The 21,905-nt window shown below is 39.7% G+C and overlaps 1 protein-coding gene across 2 annotated transcripts in view; it reads right to left on the bottom strand.

The window, feature by feature from the left end:
- Positions 1 to 8,182: 8,182 nt before the first annotated feature.
- LOC131105300 (nuclear factor of activated T-cells, cytoplasmic 1-like) overlaps positions 8,183 to 21,905 on the bottom strand; it is a 46,569-nt gene continuing 32,846 nt past the window's right edge. For both annotated transcript variants that reach the window (XM_058053283.1, XM_058053284.1), the window contains one exon: positions 8,183 to 9,929. In XM_058053283.1, coding sequence (XP_057909266.1) covers positions 9,874 to 9,929 — 56 coding nt within the window. In that variant the 3' untranslated portion in view covers positions 8,183 to 9,873. The remainder of the gene's footprint in view (positions 9,930 to 21,905) is intronic.

The following is a 21,905-nucleotide window of genomic DNA, read 5'->3' as shown; positions in this document are numbered from 1 at the left end:
CAGAGAGTGTATATGTGATGTGTGTATGGGTTCTGTCAATTTATCTTTCTTTTGGTCCAAAGGGACAGATAGGAATGAGAAAGTCATAACTAGTCAGAGTCTGATTCAGATCCCAGAGGTTCATCGGTGAACATCTGGGGTCATCATCCTCATGAGGCTCATACATCACCTGTTGACTCTTATCTCTTCCAGTAGTTTCTATGACTTATGGTGTGCTGGGTTAAAATACTGCAGACTTGTTTGGGAGGGTTTCTACTATAATAAAGAGGGGGGATTAAGTCCATACGTTTCCATCAGACTCTGTAAGGGCTTTGAAATGGTGAAAAACAATATGCATGGGGGAGAATAAATGTGGGTGGCAAAGCAATCAAATGCCAACTTTATGAAAGTATTATCTTCTTAAAACTTGATGTGTTATTTTTCTGTGCTGTATGGACATTTTGCAGACGTCTCTTCACAGGCCTCTCCCACTGCCTTATGGACTTTGAAGTGACCATAATGTCAATGTAAAACGTGAGTAAATATCCTCTTCCATTCCGCTCTTTAATGTGCAGTTATGGGACTGCAGTATGCAGAGAATGATTGAATTTTGTGAACCGGCCAGGAACGATCACGTCTCGCCTGCTGTTATGCAACGGCCCATTCCCCACTCACAACGCAGTGTCTGGTAAAACCTTGAGGATGAGGGGAGGGGGGTGTGGGGACACTGGAAACCTAAGCGTCTGGACTAAAAGAGAGCAAAAAGATTTCATCTTGTAAATGACTCAAGACTATATATACTGTATATAAAAGTAAAACTCTGCTTTTTTATACATAATAGTGCAAAAAGTGAGATGTGAACGACCACATCTGAGGAGGAGATTTTAAAACTGATTGGTATTAATGGTGTGAAATGAGGCGTTTTACACAAAAAATACATTACATCCTATTTCCCGACAAATGGAAACATATGGATTCTCTACAAAACTGGCCGTATTAGTTTATTTTATGACAGTCCCGACTGTTTTCGCACCCTGAGTCTCTTTGCTTGCTCAGCAAACTCAAACAAAAACATGTTTAAGACAGTAAAATCTTCCCTTTTGTCCAGACCTTTTTCACACCCGTTATGTTGAATTACACCTCCATTGTATATCATTTAAATGCATGGGAGACTACCTTTCCCGTTAGGTCCATTATATTCAAATGGGCTGGGCCTTTTGTCGTCTTTGCAACAAGACATAAAGTAATCAAAAGTTGAAAGCAAACACTCAAGGAGGCACTTAGCAAAAAAGAAAAGCTTTTATGATAAAACATTCATATAGCGTGCAGGAGACAGGTAATCTTTGAAGATGATGAGGGTTGTCTTGTGGTCAGTTTCAATACGTATAGTATAGCTTGGGGAGCATTGGATATGAAGGTTGCTAATAACCTCCCCGCCCACCCATCATCCACCGCACCATCCAGGCAGGACTACTATACCTGAGTGTGTTTCCTCAGTGGTGTGAATGATGCCTTAAAGAGCCGTTGGAGTCTACACCGAGGTAGTGTTCATTACCTTGACAGACTGATGACAGCTGAGATACATCCACGCACACAGTCAAAAACAGAAAAACATTATTTGAATTCATCGGAAGAAAATTGGGTACACTGGCTGTGGTTTCATTAAAGAAAATAAGAATAATAATTAAATTTTACTTTAAATATAGTGGACATTGCACAGTCAAACACAACAAAGACATTTTTTAATCAATCTGGTAACCTGAAATGTTGATTTATCCCGGTCATTCAATAGTGTATTAATCACTCGACAAAAAGTGCAGAATTGTTGTATTGTATGACAAGTGGAAAATGTTTGCAAGACAAGGCAAAATTTTGGTGTAAATTTGCAACCTTAACCAGGGTGGACTTTCACCGATGTTCCAGTAAACTAAAAAATATGTGACCCATCGGTAATAGCCTTTTTCACACAAAGATTATGCAAATCGTTGGCTCAGAGACTTATCACTAGAGCCAATATTTATTTGCATGTGACTTTCCTATGTGTATGTTTGATCAAGCTATTAGATGCTTGACGACATCAGCACCAGCATATGGTGCTGAATTCCTCTCTTTCTGTGTGGAAGTGGTAAATTTTTGGCTTCTTTGTCCTTCTTCCCTATTCCACTTTCTTTTCGTTACAGTAAGTAAGTTACAATAAGATAATAATAGAAGTATAAATGTGACAATTGGAGTGTTATTTCATATCTACAAGGTCCTAATTAAAACCCGTATTTAGGAAGTCATAAATAGGTTTTCCGTGGGCTACAAAAATATTCTAAAAATATTCTTATTAATATTGAATCCTACTTCACAAAAATTCTAGTACCAATTAACAATAGATAGATAGACAGACAGGATTAAAACACAATATGTAAAAGACCAAGTTACTGTTTTCACCTGTACAATTATTAATGTGTCTTGTGGAAAGTAAGTCAGTCAAACAAACAAAGGGGTAAATAAGTTTGAATTGAGCAGCCATCTTGCAAAAGTTGTACCGCTGACAGTTTAATATGATCAGGCTGTTTACTGTCGATGATGGAAGTCAGTCTTCATCTGTTCTCCATGCACCGTGTGCAGACAAGTGTCAGTAGACTCAACAATTTGTCAGGTACACAAACCATCTCTGTTTGCTGCACGCAGACATGTGGTGGATCCTTGCATACTTGTGGACATGGCAGGGATGACGAGTGTATTTTGTAACCTTGGGACAGAGTCTGGCTGGGCCTCAGTCTCGAGCCTCATTATTGAGTGTACAGGCATGTGTAATCCATTTTCTCATCTATCTCTGAAACACAGCCAATCTGCACATTTTCCAAACTTTTTCTATTTCTCTATTGAAATCAAAGTTGTACTTCTTATGGGGAGTAAATAATTACAAACCACATTGGATTTGTGGGCAGACATTTCATCTTCTCAATTCAGCACTCTCTTTTTCATTATTATTATTATGATAATTATTAATCCCTGAAGGAAATTAAATTTGAGACGTGGTAACCAACTTTGAGACAAAAGACAAACAACACTCTCCTCTACGTGCGGAAGTCCTGGATTTCATACGGGGTCAGTTTTAGGTCACAGTGGGCATCCATTAGTGGCCTTATTTAGAGTCTGATTCTTTTAAGAGGAGTGATTGGCCAGCAAAGACAAAGAATCATTACCTTTACCCGCCCCCTCCCTGCCAGCAGTCAATAATGAAGGATCATTAAAATGAATAGATGGACATTCCCCTTTTCTCCGGATCCTTATTGCAAAATCAGTGTCAGGGGAAATGAAGATTGAACTTGGAGAAGGCGTCTAAAAGCCTCACAGTGATTGTTGTGAACTCATCTTCAGTGCCAGTCTGCTTTATCTACTGTAAGAGTCTGCACCTGCCTCAACTCCAGACCAGCCAGGGCTTTTACTGTAGCCCATTAAGCATATCTCTAATGTGCGCTACAATATACTTTAACGTAAACATTGTGCATATGTGCTAAAACATTTACAGCCAGCAATGGACGACTGATTGCTCGAGAAGTCTCCATGAAGAAATACAGCTCACAAAGTGAACTAGAAAGGGCATATTGACTCCATTCACTTTCCTGGGGAGAATTGAGAACAGTTGCGAACGTATAAACACACACTTAAAGATAATGCGTTCCGGGGGGGCTGCAGGCATGCACGGGGGTTGTCTCTGCTTCCTTGGTGTGGTGAGCTTGGCGACAAATTTCTTGACTGGTGTGGCTGGGCTGTAAGGGGCCTCGCCGTCCTGGTTTAATACATAGCAGAACCTAGCGCCTGGTCATCAGCCAATTCCAGGGCACATATAGACAACAAGCACTAACAATCATATTCGCCATGGGTATTCAACTACAATTAGGTCCAATTTCAGTCCGGTTGTTCTCAAATTTCGTCAGGCAAAGGTTGAAATTCAGAATTCTTCATAATGGGATCTGCTACTTATTACTTTTTACTTCAGTTCAACCTTGAGTGGGTATGTTTGGTCAAAATCTTTTCTCTTATTTTCACATTGCGATTGCGCCATCGTGCCGTAGTCTTTGAACATAGGAGACAAACTGATTTTGTGCCTCCAAAGGGATGAATGAACTTAAATGAGTATTCCAGGTTGAAAAGTGGTTTCACTGCAGCATGTGTTTTTATTTTTCTGTTGTCTCTGGCATATTCATCTCACTGTTCTATCTCTCACTCAGTATCTTATATTTCTCCGCATGTCACTCATCGCGATGTCCACTCTCTATCTATCACTCATTTCTCTCTTATTTTCCTGTATTTCACTCGTATTTCTGTCGGTTTAGCGCCAATGCACAGATTCAGTTGAATTGCAGTTGCATTGGCTCATTGGATTTCCTGATCTGATCAACCACTACTGAAAAATCTACAAAAGCTGTGCCGTTCAAAATAGAGGAGCCTTTCAGAACTTAAATGATACTTAAATAATCTTTTAACCAAAAGTAAATTTTGTGTAGGATGGTTGGGGTCAGGCTGCACGGTGGTCGAGTGGTTAGCGCGCAGTCCCACCCTCGGCCATCTCTGTGTGGAGTTTGCATGTTCTCCCCGTGCATGCGTGGGTTTTTCTCCGGGTACTCCGGTTTCCTCCCACATTCCAAAAACATGCTAGGTTAATTGGGGACTCCAAATTGTGAATGTGAATGGTTGTTTGTCTATATGTGCCCTGTGATTGGCTGGCGACCAGTCCAGGGTGTACCCCGCCTCTCGCCCGAAGACAGCTGGGATAGGATCCAGCATCCCCCACGACCCTCGTGAGGATAAGAAAATGAATGAATGAATGAATGAATGGTTGGATTCGCCAGATAGCGACCCCTGGTGTACACTTTACTTAAATGCTTGTGTCTCTCAATTCAATGTAACAGAATGAAAGAAAAGCAATGCATTGACTGAGTTGCTCAATGGTTACATATTTTAGAGTCAAACATCTGTCATTCCACAAAATGTTTACAGAACCAAGCAGAGCATTTCACGCGTCACAAAAGAAAGGCTGCATATCAAGTTGAATACTTGCAGATGGAGAATCACCGACACTCCAAGATTTTCCAAGAGCCATCTGGTTGTCTTCCTGGGTGTCTGGGTGATTTGTCTGTGGTTCGTCTGCTATGTAACCATGTCACTAGGTCATCTGCCGAAGTTGTCACATGAAGAAAAGTTTGTTTACGCCTGTGAAGTCGCCCCGCCCCTACAAAACCAAAAGACACACTTAACTCCACAACCACATGTTCTTAGTTCTTTATCTTGAAGATGGCCTATAAGTATTCTTCTGACAAATGGTTGTGACGCCAAAAAAAACAACTTCAAGGCTCAAAAAGGAGCCATGGATTATGTGGCAGGACAACTGAAGGTCCCTCAGCATGGTCAAACAATTATGTCTCTTAAAGCCACCCCCATGGTTCTCTCATCAAGTCCTTCATAACAGAGGCATATTGGGGATTTACTGCCTGCAGATGGCTGATGGGAGGTGAGGGCGGGACTGGGATTTTGCTGGAACTTTTTTAAAGCTCAAATCAGACACTCTGTGGGAATACTCATGGGTGGAAGCAGGTCCACAATAAATCCGCAGCATGAAATATTGCGCCCTGTGTCAAGTGTTGCATGTGTATGTGGACCTTTAACACTAAATGGCACGCGCTTCAGTTGTTATGACCTGTGATTTATTTATTTTTATCCATGTCAGTCATATTTCAGAAAATTTAAACCATTTTATCTGGTTGTCCAGCCCAGGTCTGGTTAATCACGGGGCAGTTTTGTTGTATTATGTATTAATAGTTTAGTAAAGAAACAAACTTTTTAATACTACATAGCATCTCCTTTTTGAATGCATATTCTAAAAACTTTATATTTACATTAATTAATCTTCGATTTGTCATTCCAATGGTTGAAAATGCTTAATTAAGGCCAAAATATGTACAATTTGATGAAATATGCAGATTGTCTGACTCGTAATCCACCACAAAAACACCATTTAATAATCAATATAAATTTTTTAAAATAAAGTGAAGCTGCGATGTGGCAAAGGATGACTGAAGTCTCAAAATTTTCGAAAGTTATTTTAAATTTCCACCATTGCCTTTAAGTAGAGCAGCAACACTCTTTGTGCTTCCATTTACTTGTGTATCGGAATGCATTACAAAATCCAGAAAACGGTTATGAAAATCATTGCAGTGTCATTAAGTCTTTTTGAATGTTGTAGATTATTAAAATACTTTAACCCGAGTGTAGCCTTGAAGTAAATGCCCATGTATCATATTGAGAATCCGTCATTTATCATGGGATACAAGGCGAAAACAAAATGTGCAGACTGCAGAGAATAAATGTGCATGTTATTTCAGCAGCCAAGGCAAAAGAGGCTATAAAAACGTACATACACATTTCTAGTGTCAACTGAGAAATGTTAGCATGGCTATTTTTCCAAAACTGTCGGTTCAAAAACAGATAAAAAAACAAAATAAAACACTTTTTCCTGGCAGACTACAAAACAAATGAGGTTTGAGCAGTGTTATGACTATCAGTCTTTAAATGAAAACATACATACACAGCAATGAAACAGGGCATCCATCCTCCAGTGATTAAGACTACACTTGCATATAAATTCTATATGTATGAATCAATTTTTTTCTAATGCTGTAGAAATTGGCTGTGATTGACTCATTCCTTCTTTGGCATCACAGCTTTCATGCTCAGAAATGACAATTTCTTGTAATATGGGAAACTTTTCATTTAGAGTGTTGATAAAACCAGCGTATTTCTGAAAATAGTTCAATCTTCATGATTGTTTACGAGTTGTACAGTATTTGTGGCCTTGAAAAAAAAAACATGCGGAATCCAGAAGGTTCAAATAGAAAATTGTCGAAGTATGCACAAATGACTGGAAAGCATGGCTCAGCTGAGTCATCTCTCCGGTGTCTTCCAGGGAACCATGCTGCCAGTGGAAGAGGACCAAGGTAAAGTCAGGGTGCCAGGAAAGAGGGGTGTGTCTGCCAATGCACATGTATTGTGGGGCTATTTTTGGGCTTGCCACGGACATACAGGAGAGCACTGCCCAGGCCTGCCCTCCGTCACTATGGGGATGGGTGCTTCATAAGTTTGATGGATGGAAAAAGACTGGAGGAGTGACAGGTGGTACACAGGAGCGTGGCACAGCTCCCACGGCGAGGAGCTGTTTCACACATAACGACCCATCACTAACAATACTCCTCGGAAAACACACAGGCCTCTGCTTGCAGCAGGAGGACTATAAAGAGCCTGTTGCATTTGATCTTGTGAGACAACAGTGATCAGTTTTTGCCAAATCTTTCAAGAGTTAATCAAATTACATATCTACATAAAATGGAAAAAGAAGATTTGAACCCCTCGCATTCTGGGATTTTTTTTTTTTGCTTAAACTGCCTAAAAGGTCATAACAAAAGCAGATGTAAGCTGTACTTGAACCGTTTGGAGTAGTTGCATGGCTTGGTCCTGGGCTCTTTTAAAAGCTAACAAGCTGACTTTTTATCCTCAATGACAGAATCTGTACTTTTTCTTGTAGAAACTGGCTTTTGTATCACAGCAGATGGGCTAGCAGTTGTCTAGTGAGTTGAGTGAGGTGTCAATTAAAAATTGTTAAAATTTGTTTGGGATGGGTTTGATGGCTTAAAATGAAAAAAACAAACAAACAAGTTACCAGAAGTTATGATCCTTAATATTTGGAAAATATCCGCATGTGACAAAAATTATAGAAGTGTGCAGTGGTGGTCAGTAAGGATTTAGTGTTGTGCGATACCACTGATTTTCTTTTCGATCCGATAGAGTAAAATTCAGGCTGGCCCATTCCATACGATACAAATTCACCTAATGTGTATTAGTTACATATGATAGCATAAAGAAACCATAACCCCAACCTTAACCCTACCCTAACCCCAACCCCGACCCTAAACCCTAACCCCAACCCTACCCTAACCTTAAAATTAAAATATATTTTACTCTTCTTTCGCTGATTTTATAACATAACATTGCCTTTTTGTATACAATGGTGTGAATGCATGTCATGTTTCAAGGCTCTGTTGCTAATGGACACTTTGCTCATTGGAAACATTAACAAAGTCATTTGCTAAATAGGTCTGATATTTTATTTAAACAAACCATGTAACAATCAAGACTTTTAATATAACCACAGGAATAAAAGAGAAAATAAAAAATAAAATAATCAGTTATTCAGTCACACAACATAAGTGTACATTTATTAACAGCTCATAATAAAAAAAGGGACTTAAGTTATGCATGGTCACAATACCACTTAAAACACATTTCAAATGTCATAAATATGTCATATTAATAAATGAGAAATATGGTTCACCTTGTGTCTACACAGAAAAGCAATAGTCACAATGATCTTGAATCTGAGAAGGACATTAAGGCACAAAATAGAATCCTTGCTCATGTAGTTTAGTCATGCTTTTATATGTTTCCAAAAATGGACGTAAGCGCTCCACAGAAAGCAATAATCAGCTAAATAATAAAAAATATTTGGTCAATGTGCATGCTCCAAAAGATAGATGACATAGAAAAGACTGGAAGGTTCCGAGGTTCATGACATAAGAGCAGGAATTTGACATACATTTGGTCTGGAAGCAAGACTACCTATTTGTATGGTAAAGTGCTTAATAGTTTTGTACTTGGGGGGAACCACTGGATGTTGAAAAGAGAAATTTGGACAATAATTTCACCAAAGAGAGAATGCTTTGGTTTACACAGATCAATTATTGCCAGGTAGAAGTAACAGTCCTGCCAGGTCCTCATTAAAATGACCAAGACGATGAGTTAAACCGATCCGGTGGCATACTTAGACGCTTATATTTATATCTTCAATGCGCAGTGCAAGAATTAAAAGACTAAATTGCTTTGGAGTAATATATAATTTCAGCAGGTAAGCATACCATTGTTGATCTAGAACATGTGACTACTGGTGACCTTGGTCCAAGGTTATGTGATGTTCAATGATTGTCTGTGCATCATTATGTCATGGTCTGGGTGGAAGACTGGGCATGATAAAACAGGCACAAAGGTGAAAAGCATAATGAAGCTTAGTAGAAAGAATACGTATATAAGGACGCAATAATAAGGGAAGACAGTGCTGATAAGCAAACTACGTAGAATAAACATAAGGCATATTTTCAGATATGTCCATACAAAACAATATAGTACATCACATTCAGTATAAATGGACAATGAGAAAAAAAACAACAGAAAAATCTTTATATAATCCCGATATCATTTTCCAACATGTGTCGATTTTCTTTGTAAACAAACCATCATCAAATGATACAAAAGCGTCATATAAAACTTTGCACTTTGGGTTGTAATTAACCATAATTTGCATCTTCTGCCGGCCATCGCCTTCACTAACTAGTAAGGCACCAATTCACTTGTTGCGGATCGACTACACACACCAAAAAAAGAGAAACAAACTCATGAACCGTGATCATTTTTGTCCCATTATCTTGTCCATGCATGGGCAAAAGCATCACACTCCAAATGAAGATAGTCAATAAGAATCTCAGTGAGCTGTTTGGTCCACTAAAGAGCATCTTGCCCTCTATACATTTCCAATTTGTACAAATTATATGACATACTGTATATACTTACATACATCAACATATAATATAGATAGAAACTTTTCCAGGCAGATCGATACAGAGTCCATGTGGATCTGCATCATGTCTTTGAGCAAGAACGAAGGAAGTGATGAACATTGATCAGATGGGAGATCCTGGTCGTGGTAGCTATTCTTCATCTTCTGGATCTTCTCTTTTTCATGTTGTTTTTGTTGATGATGGTTATGGATGTGTTTGCTGCAGCACTTCGTGACGTCTATGCATGAGTGTGCACGGAAATGCTGGAAAGGTCATTCCTGATGATCTCGTTAACTGTGGAAACAAAGAAGTAGGTCATTTTTTAACTATTGCACCATCACTATCATAAGAAGAAGTAACTCAGTATAATAATTTGTTATTGCAAAGTCATCCTGATGTTGTTGTGAACCACTGGCAACGTAACAGGACTACTTTAAAAAAAAAATGTGTTTATTAGGCGACAAAGCTTCGCCCTCACTCAAGATAGTCCAACTGAATCAAATAAAATGTGTACAGTCGTGCCTCATTACATCATGCTTCTAAAATTAAGATGCATTCAATTTTGATATGTAGTATTCAACACTGACCACCAGGTGTCAGTAATGTTAATGTAATATTTGGCTTACATTATTTAATGTCTGGAGGGCTCTAATAATGTTAAAAATATATATTTAGTAGATTTTCTATGCTCTAACTATGAAAACATTCCATGTATTTATTCATTTTCTACCACGTATCCTCACAAGGGTCGCGGGGGGGTGCTGGAGCCTATCCCAGCTGTCTTCGGGCAAGAGGCGGGATACACCCTGGACTGGTCGCCAGCCTATCACAGGGCATATACAGACAAACAACCATTCACACTCACATTCATACCTATGGACAATTTGGAGTCGCCAATTAACCTAGCATGTTTTTGGCATGTGGGAGGAATTGAACTAGGGTCTCCTAGTTGTGAGGCCAGCGCGCTAACCACTCTTCCGCCGTGCAGCCAACATTCCATTTAGAAATAAAGAATCCTACTTTGCGGAATTGAATTTATCACGTTTGGGTTTGGAACCAATTAACCGTGATAAAAGGAGGGGATTATTATACAGTCAAACCGAAGTTTTTGTAGGATTCCGTTTCTGACTAAAAGTTTTATTAAAAGGTCACCCTGCTTTTCATAGACTTTCTTGATTATCATGCAATATTTTGCATAACAAACTCGTCATTTTGGCTTGAACTGTCTTCATTCTGCACAGTGCAGTGCCCAAACAGGTGCCATCATACCAAAACACCAAGTAAACAGTTTTTCTCAATACATGATACCAACATAACAATGGGGCAGCATCACACATAATTTGTCCCGTCAAAAGGAACTTGGGAGACATTCGCATCCTAGAGTCCAAGCATATCAGTCATATCGGCACCATACACACTTCTCTTTTGCACAAGCCATCCTTATGTCTTTCCTGTGCCCGCGCCTTTCCCACAGTCGGCCAGGCGGCCCTGCAGCTTTTATCTGCTTTGTGTTCTTTGGCAAAACAGAGGGAAGTGACTGAGAAGATGGCGAGGACCTCCAGTCCTGGTGCTCAACACAAACAAGAAGCTCCTCAATTATAAACCTGGTTGTGATAAAGCGGACTGATGTTGTCGGAGACTGACGGAGTCTAACGGTGAGGAGCCGAGACAGGAAGTCCACCCACCTTGGGGCAATGTGTTATCACGAGACACGGCTTGAATGTTTGAAAAACAAACAGTAGAACATGTAATTGACACTAACTGAACACCTCATTAGGTGCACAAGCAGAGTGTAATAGGACTTCAGAAGAGCTATAATATGTGTAACGTATTATGGACATTCTTCCTGTACTTACAGTAGATAATAATGTCAAAACATATTACCACTCTAAAATTCATAAAAAACATGCACCTCAAAAACTGAAACAACGCAAAATAATTGTAATGGAATTTCCCATACATCCTGGCGAGGTTGATTTTAAGTGACAGTTGCTACTTTCTTTTGCCCCATGGCGGGTTATCTATGAAATTTCAGTTATATTTTGGTGAAATTGTTCAATGACAATCATACATTAATTCATTCATTTTCTACCGCGTATCCTCACGAGGGTCGCGGGTCACATCATACTTCTAAAATTAAGAAGATGCATTCAAATTCTGATATGTAGTATTCAACACTGACCACCAGGTGTCAGTAATGTTACTGTAATGTTATTGTAATGTTTGGCTTACATTCTGTTACTATGTCAACTACATTGGGTAATACAAGTGTAAAGGTGACTATAGGGGTGTTATTTGATGTCTGAAGGGCTCTAATAATGTTAAAACATATATATTTTGTAGATTTTCTATGCTCTAACTATGAAAACATTCAATTCCTTCATTCTATCCCAGCTGTCTTGGGGCAAGAGGCAGGGTACACCCTGGACTGGTGGCCAGCCAATCACACGGCACATATAGACAAACAACCATTCACACTCACATTCATTCCTATAGACAATTTGGAGTCGCCAATTAACCTAGCATGTTTTTGGAGAAAACCCATGCATGCACGGGGAGAACATGCAAACTCCACACAGAGATGGCCAAGGGTGGGATTGAAGTCGGGTCTCTTAGCTATGAGGTCTGCGCGGTAACCACTCGACCACCGTGCAGCCTCAATGAAAATCAATCATACAAAAACTGTATTCATTTGCTTAGATTTAATGTATGTATATGTAATGTGTAATGTATTTGCGTGGATTTAATTTGTAATGTTTCGCACAGTGTAGCATGAAAATATAAAGCAATTACTGAATTTAGACAGCATCTTATGAACATAGAAAGCATCAAGGATTACTCTTTTTCAAACAGGCCACCCACATACCGTATCTACAATAATCATCAGTCCAGACTAACACCTACATGCACATACACACACGCACACACACACACACACACACACAAACATCTTGCATGGGACTCACCTCCTGAACCAGGAGGAACTCCCATTGGAAAAACACAACCTGTGCCAACACTGCAGGCTGTTTTGAACTCTATTTGGCTCAACAGGCATTTACACGCTGCAGGTTAATTTTAGCACTGCCATGGCAAGGCATTAACCAAGAGCACACGTTTAACAATGATCCAACTTTTATATCACCCCTCCAGTTTGGAGCCAGGGTGAGAAACAGCTCCAGGTAAGTCTGAAAAGGAATACGCTTGGCTATAAAAGAGCCACAAATACCTTTTATGTTGTTCCGCAATAATAAGAAAAAAAACACACACATCCTGTCTTCACTTAAACAGTAGTGAAACTGTACTGTTACTGCCTCCTTTTACTGCTGTGATTTGTCAACTAACACTTTCCATTGGCATAGCTGATGATGTTCCATTCTGGGGAAACGGGTGCTGAAGTGAGACAAACGTAAAGAGCTGCCCTTTTGTTTTCACTTACGTATAGTTCGTTGAGTGAGAAGTTCAGAAGCAGGATGTGGCCAAATGCCACACCAAAGGGGCAACGCATGTATGAGGTGCTAGTAACAACCTCAGGGATTTTTAGACATTGTTGAAAACTTAAAACAGTCTTATTGGCACTGGAATGTTTTTTGCCTTTTGATTGATTAGGAAACCGTTGCTTCATGCATTTTATTCATTTTTCCTTCCCCTTTAGTAAACCACCGCAAGAGGACAATGTCAGGTATGTGTCAATGCAGACACAACGGTATTTCATTTTAGGATCACTTTCGCCTTCCATGAAGTGACTAGATATCCTCAAATATGCAGCATTAAGGAACGCAGTCAGACACGCTTGGAAACATTTCAATGTGGAATTTGGCTGCAAAACTTCATCCTTATTTATATAATGAGCCCGGAGAGCGAGGACCACTTTAAAATGAATACTAATTTTCACATTATGCTTGAACAAATTAATTGTGTCATCTCAGAGGACAGCTGGGTAAACATATTTGACTTGTTGTCTTATTCTGACTTAGTTCAGGAGCTCAGTCTAATAATGGAAAGCTCTAACTGAGAGGATACCCCTCCATGAATAAACAAAAACAGTGGAAAATTCAACTGCATTATTCCCTGGGCGAAAAAAAAAGAAAAACATGTCTCTTTAGACTTACTCAAACACTGTGACATAGTTCATTAGCAGCAGTGCCACAGCAGTCAGTCGACCATGAGGTCAACCTGTCAGGACTTATATTGACACTGCCGAAGCCCAGACATTTAAATAAGGTGCACTGCAAAAACTCAAATCTAAGCAATACATGAATTCAATGTGAAATGTGCTGACTTACATATGTTTTGTTTCTTTCAAGGCACCTTCTATTTGTCAGAAACACCAGAAATAAGTAAAATCAGTTAGTTTTTCTTAAATCTGTCGGGCAGGTTATTTTGCTTATTTTAATTAATACCACAATTTATTGCACAACACTTAAAATAAGCTAATTGGTCTAACAAAAGTGCCGCCAATGGGCAATTTAGCCATGTGTGCAAATAAACGGAGTACCAGTACAGATCCTGGTTAAAAGAAAACAAAAAATACATCCACAAGGCTGCGTGGGTGGGTGCTTGTTGGTCGAGATTCTAACAGGATAATATAATATAATATAGCAAGGTCAATACATTTTAATATCTATCAGGCACCACCACTTGACAACTGCTCATGCTCATTAGGACAATAACCACTTCACTTCGTGCCTGTGCAAAGGTAGACACGACTGGAAAGTTTGAGTAGGGTTTCATGTTTTTGCCTTCCCTACACAGTACAGTACAAATACAATGGCCTCATTGTACACGCTGTACATGTAACTCATTGGGGGATCGTATAAAATGTCTCTATGTTCAAATGGTGGCTTTTTGTGCCCAGACTGATGCAATCAGTGATGTTTTCATCCAATATGTACATTTTTTTTTCAATTCTCAGAGATTTTAATAGAATTCAAATGCTGATTTAGTTCTGTATGTCAACCTATTAAAATTGGGCTCAATAGAAAACATACTTGTTGGCCATGGCTGCTGCCAGAATGATGACATGATGCTTTGAATGTTGCCCTATTCACTGTCAGATACCGCAATGGTTTGCTAAATGCACATGGAAGCAAATCCAGAATCGGGCATGATTAACTGTTAACTTTATTTTTAATTCAAATGATAATCGATTTATTACCATATTGACCGGAATATGAGATATTCTGAAAACTCTTGTTTTATAACCACGGTTAGAGTTAGATTGAAAGTACTCTCTGCTTCATGGAAATTCACTTATCACAGATGGGTCTGCAACCAATTAACCACAATAAACGAGGGACTACTGTATATGAGTTTTGTCACTTGATAAGTCACAAAAGCTTTCCCTGTCCTTACCTTTGGTCTGATAGCTGATCTTTTCCTCCACATTTGCCCCAGACTAGAGTACCCAACCACAGCCTTAGAAAGCAGACAGCTTTATGATACTAGTCAAGATAATCGTAACCAATGAAGCAGTCATCAAACTGAGAAATATAATTCATAAAATATGATGAATGAAATATTAAACTGTAAGGACAACCAAGCAATCCAACCTCGAGTATTAGGAGTTTAAACCAGACCTGTCAGGTCTGCTGAGATGCAAAGCTCAGAGGCCCAACAGTCAATTGGAGGCTTTAGCAGTTGCAACCTGATCCTCTGCCATCGGTTGTCTGGCAATGACCTGACGGAGAGAGACTTCTCAACCATCAGCTTCTCTGAACTGACTTTAGAAAGCACAACCTTTGACATGAAGTCTGTAACAGAGGTTTCCTGCCAGGGACTTCTGTTCTCACATTCAGTCCCATGACACTGAAGGAGAGGAGGGCACCTTCCTGAACTTCTCTCACTTTCACTGCAGGAATAAAGCTGCAGCTGTGTTGAGGTCAAGGACCTTCATGCTGTAGTGCAGGATGATGCTTCCTATTCCTTCTTGACACTCGTGTATTGGCACATCAGCCTTGTGAGAAAGCGGAGGTTGCTTCCTTCTATTGTAGCGTTTCGGCTCTTGCCGCATGTGAGGAAGTGCGCCAGTGTCATAGAAGCTGGGGCATATAGTATAAACACAGATAAACACTACTCGCTAGAGTCAAAGGGGACTGGTAAGACAAAGTTAAACCCTATTTGAACTTCATGTGGAATTGATTTGGTAGAGAAGCCAAACTAAAGGTCCAACTTGCTGGAGAGAGACAATTGAATTTCCTGCTACATATTACTTTTGTTTCCCCACTATATCAAATCTTCTCTTGGCCTCAGCAGAAACACTTAATGGACAATTTGCTGCCTCCTACGCTCATGACTCAAATGGCTGGGTGGAGAAGCTCAGACAGCGTCGCTTATCCTGTGCTGACAACCGACAGCATGAACAACGATGCGAGGTCAAGGGTCACAGGAAGAAAATACATCTTTATACGTTTTTTTCGTCAATTTCACATTTCACATATTTAACCTGGATTGTGTCACAAGGTAACGATGACGATTAGAGAGAGCGTGCAGTTCTGAGCTGAACCTAATCTAAACATTACAACAGTCACTTTTATTGCAACTGTTGATCTGAAATCAGAGGAGAACATCACCATAAAGCTAACAGGAGACTGGTTGTCCCAGAAGGCTTTTCATGAGCATGTCTTATCACTATATTGGTACTGGTATTGGTATATTGGTACTATGGTACCCATTATGTCATTGTATGGTCATATCATCTCGTACTTCGGTACTTGATAAAAAACAACTTAAACTATATTGGGAAAGCAGGAAGTGAACAAATGTAACAGTTACTGATTGTAAAAGTACAAAATGGAGGGGTAGGATTTAATAAGCTTTGCTTCTTCCTACTCCTTTTGGACATGTGGAACTGTGAACTGATTATGTGATGCATTCAATTGTAATCTGATGCATGTTCAAATGAAATAAAACCATTACCATTACCATTACCATAACCCAGGTTTCTCTTTGGCAGCATAAAGTCTGCAGAGCGATATAATGAAAACAAAGTGGAACCTAATGAACCCTGACCTTGGAAAATGTAGGTGTCACTTGGAAATTGCACAAATAACAAAAAAAGATGTGATCCAATGTAAATACTATCCCAAATTAGACATCTAAAGAGCTTCATTGAAAGCTCCACCTCTGGTGTGCTTGTTTTAGCAGCAGTGGTCTATAACCTTTGTCTTTGATCGTGCACTCTCTCGATGTGCCTCTCCCTATCGCACCTCACTCTGTGTCTCCTAGCACCACTTCCCTCCTCTCCGCCTCCTCTCATTTCCTCCCAGGCTGCGGGTGTGCCCGTGAGAGGGTGGTCCCCAGGGAGGATGAGGAAGAGGTGTTTACAAGGTTGCTGCTTTCCAATGCCCCCATCACTTCACTGACCTCTGTGAAATCATAGTGCAGCCACTTTCAGACTGCTTGGCAAAGTATACCAGTGCTTTTTCTAACATTATATTAAAAGCCCTACAAGTTAATTTTTTTTTTTATGTTGCGCCACATCACAACGGAAGTCATTTAAGGAGGAAAACTCATGTTTTAACAGTCTATGGTTGCAAGTGCCTTGACTTTTGCAGCTGTCAACAAGGGACAGGCTGATGAAGAGAGCAGGTTCAGTGTTGGGGCGAGGGTTGGTTCCGGCTGTTTAATAGAACTCTGCATGACTAAAGCTCCTGAACACAGCAGAGACACCTCCGACCCTTTCAAGCACACCTGAAAGTCATCCCTCGCTACATCGCTGCCTCACTTTATCATAGTTAATTAATAAACGATTGCTGTTTCATGGTCAACTATGGCTTATTATTGGTAGAAAAATATTGAAAATTATATGTAGCATTCTAGTCACTGGGTGTCATACCATAACATTAAATTTGATTATCATACCTTCACATGCCATGGAGTCAACCATGGCATGTCCGACAGGACAGAGTGAAAATATATTATCCTCCCATTCCATGCGGAAGTGGTAAATTTTAGGCTTCTTACTTTATCCTTCTTCACCACTTTGTTTGAAACCATTAAGTTTAGAATAAGTAAATTGGAGAGGTTAGCTAGTTAGCTCCGTAGCAGCGATTTGTTTCTTATTGTGGCGTAAACAAAGAATAATAAATGAAGCTAATGAATGCTGGATTGGCAGTGAATGCCATATTAACATATGCATTACATTACATTACAACAAACAAACATATTTGCACAGGTAATGCTGAAAAAATGATTATGGTTACGCCATGGTATTTGAATTTACCTTAAATTTCCAATAATGGAGGGGTTTTGAAAAATGCCACATTTAAAGTCGACATCTAAACTTTATCAATATCTAACTTAAAGAAGAAGTTGGAGTGCAAGTGAACAAAACAACTTTACTGAATGAACATCAGAGACAACTCCAGGCCTGACGAATGAAAGGAGACAGATTAAAAGTCTTTGTATGGCTCATTACCAACTGCTTTATGATAAAATAACTCAGCCATCTGATAAACTCACTGCGACTGATTCAGAATGAGAAACGTATGCTCCTGTGGCGGCTGATACAGAATATGAGCATATTGAAATAATCATACTTCAGTCAGTTGCACTGGTCTGAGTGAGGATTTGGCTATGTACTGCAAAATACTAGGATTTATAGGTACATTTGAGCAGTTGCTTGAGCTTCGTTAAATCACCTGTTGCATGTTAGTTGTAAGGTGGGATTTCAAAATTGTTTTCTTTTATTTATATACAGAGAAAGAGTGTTCTCCCTGTCCAACAAGGTTAATCTCAGTGCACGCTTTATTGTTCACTATCCATCACAGGCCGATGGCTCAGAGACTCCCTTCTGTATTCTCGTTTTTTGAGTGAGTGTGTGTGGAAGAAAAACATGGCCTTTGGTTAGCATCTCGAAAATTTGTGAAGCCATTCTGTTGGCTGATTTTTGGTCAAGCTGGCTGTGATTTGTAAGCTAAATCGTATTGAACATGGACTTCCACACACTAGTCACAGAAGAGGCACTCATTACAGAGGGTCACTGTTAAAAAGGCTCTGCTGGGAGCAAAAACTTGGCTTTGTGGTACGTGCTGATCTCTTGGGATGTGACAGAATGTGCTGAAGCCTTGTCTGATTAACACTCACAAGCTGACCTTGAAAGCTAGCCGACAATTTTAAATCCTCAATGCTGCAGGACACAAAAAGCACACAAAGCAGCAAAACAAAAAATAGATTTTCAGAGCTTTTCTACCTGAAAACCCGATCGGGGTGTGCATTGTATTTTACATTGTGGACCTTAGCAGCGAATGCTTTTCATCACATCTCTACTCCTCACACAAAAGAATTTGCAAGCATGAAATGATTTCCCTATTTGTTATTATGTTGTTTTGTTACCAGCTGAGTTTGGCTGAATAAAATCAGGACAGTCGAGGGACCTGTTGAGGTTTATAGCTGCTGTGGGTCACATGTCAACAGTAGGATACTTGCAGTTCACTGGTTATGATCGTTCCCTCGTCTAAAATAAATCTTTCACCCACTGCGTGGTGGTCTCGATGCTGCCGAGAGATAAGTTGTGATCTTTAACTTGGCTGCTGTTAATTGTTCTTTGATTTCTTCAGGCACATAGACTATTTGCATGTGTGTGAGTGTGTGTGTGTGTGTGTAGAAAAGGCAACGGGAGAAGCTGCCAGGGAAAAAAAGATCACCGGGATTGCATGCTACTTTCTTCCACCTCAGTTTTTCCTCTTTTCCTCTCAACCTGCCTGACTGTGTCTATGTCTCACGTCTTCATATGGTTGACCTGCTTCTTCTCAAGCTCTTTGAATATTCCTGGATTTGAGGAAATGATGGAATTCCGCTGAACCCAAATTTTCATCTCATTCTCAAGCTCACATAAATACACTGAATTCTGACATCCAAGACGTCGAATCTGATAGATCACAACATCGCTTGTGAGTGATTCATTCTGCTGACAGCTGTCTGCGCATACATATCTTCATTAGTCCACATGGGTCCTTAATGGACTATAACATTGACACTGGCTCTGTAAATTTGTTCACACTTCACTGATGGAAATATTACAGACAAAGTATTTTCTTTCCTTTTTATATTTATAGTCATTATGACTACCTCACCTCCAGTTTTCTTGTGTTGGCTTTATGACTACCTCCTCCAGACTTCCACCCCCTTCGTTCTGGGGGTAAACGACACACTCTGCCAAGTGTTGCAAAACTCGAAGGCTTTCCCCATCTCACACAGCTGGATCAGAACTCTCTCCTGACATCCATCGCAACAGGATACGTTTTCACTGAGCAAACACAATTCAGATGGAGGGGGCTGTTATTAAGTGGTCTGGAATGGAGACCTGCTCCTGTTTCCTGATGCCACAGGTATTTAAGTCCGCATTAAAAGTGCTGCTGCAATGCAAGAGACATAATAGATGTGTTTGTTGAATTCCGGGCCTTTGCCCCCGGGTTTGAACAATTTCCACTTTCAAAGGTGCTGTTCAGAACTTTGACATCTTTATGTTGCAACATGATAACCTTGACTTTTTAGTGAATCTGTTGACTTGTTGGGTGTTTAGAATGTGCTGAGATTTGCGATGAGTTTTCCATCTGCTCATATTTCTTTGCCAGCTGGAGATATCCTCCATTAAAAGCTAATGTATGGTTTCTTTTCAGAATTTGTGGTGTTTGCAACAAGATCTCCAAAGAGGAACCATGGTTAAATAGTAGTGGTAGAATGTGCTGCTAATAAATAAAGCAGTTTAGTTGCTGTCATTCAACCGTTACCTCAAAGACTAAATGAGCACATGAACCTACCACAAAAAAACATTCACTCTGTGAACACTGAATCATAACTCATATATGAGGAATATAAAGCCTTCTTAGCAAAAGAGACTCCCTCCATGATAATCCCGTAAGTGCAATCAACCACACTCCCATTTGTCATATTCCGAGGTGGTAGCTTCATGATCACAGCTATACACAGATACTTCTCCATGCCAAGCCGCAGGCCCTGTCTGCGTCCTGACCCACGACGATCTGTGTGTCTCTGTGGCTTTTCAACTTGTGTTCCCTAAACCTCAGAATGTGAGCCACGTAAACCGACCCTCCAAACGGCTGCGTCAGGAGAAAGTCTATGAGATACGTCATGCGTGATTAACTGAAGAAACAGAGCTTCAAATATATTGTGCGGCTTGAATCGCCGGTTCTTGAGTAAAATCCAGTTGTACTTTTTCAGCAAAAATCGTTGTTGTTCCTTTTGTACACAGCTTGAGTGAATTATAGAAAATAACTTACACTTTCCTCCAGTAGCAAATCTGACAAGTCGATGATGTTTTTATAGAGTAAATACTAACGTAATTGGAAATCAAGACCTAAAAAGCACATCTACAGTTTATGTGTCAGATCTCAAACTTATAAAAATGTGTTTAGATTGGTTAGGTGCAGTTTTTGAGCAGACGCATTCTTTTTCAGTGACTCTGGATATTATGACAGAACAACTGAAACTAGACCAGATCCTGTCGTTCTTCTGCCAGGGCTGTGGTGCACATGGAGACTTAAGGATGCCAGCACAATTTGGTAATGAAAGGACTGATTTTACACATTAGTCTTTATGCATCTGATCGAAAATAATTATATTCCCGATAGTTTTCAAAAGACGTAAAATGAGTAATGTGACCCCACTGCCAATGTCATATGTAACCACTTAGATCCAGTTAATTGCTCAGAGTTCACACAATCATGACAATAGTGTCAAATATGTTACAAAAAAGAAAACCGATCACTACCAGGAATCGGAAGGCTCTTAAGTTTAGCCAGTGAGGATAAATGATGTAAGAAGAGACGGGGGTAATCCAAAGGCCTGTCACTCAACAGCATGGTGGTTCAATTTCTCCGAACCAGTCATCCAACGCTACATCACGGTTTGAACATCGGTCCCTCAATCTAGCGTCTTTTTTTCAAAAAATAATGAATGATTTAATTCATGATTGCTGTTTCATGGTTGACTATGGCCTATTATTGGTCCAAAAATATCAAAAGATATGTCAGCTTGTACTTCGGTAAATGACAAAAATAAAAAAAAATAAAAAAAAAAAACTATTAGGAAAGCAGGAAGTGAACAAATGTAACAGTTACTGATTGTAAAAGTACCAGATGGTGGGTAGGATTTAATAAGCTTTGCTTCTTCCTACTCCTTTTGGACATGTGGAACTCAATTGTAATCCGATGCATGTTCAATTGAAATAAAACCATTACCATTACCATATGTAGTATTATGGTTACTAGGCATCAGTAATGACACAAGCGTTAGATGTGGCATGACACT

The sequence above is a fragment of the Doryrhamphus excisus genome, chromosome 17 (genome assembly GCF_030265055.1).
Source record: "Doryrhamphus excisus isolate RoL2022-K1 chromosome 17, RoL_Dexc_1.0, whole genome shotgun sequence".
Classification (NCBI taxonomy): domain Eukaryota; kingdom Metazoa; phylum Chordata; class Actinopteri; order Syngnathiformes; family Syngnathidae; genus Doryrhamphus; species Doryrhamphus excisus.
The sequence above is the reverse complement of the archived record's forward strand: the minus strand, read 5'-3'. Positions and strand labels throughout refer to the sequence as shown.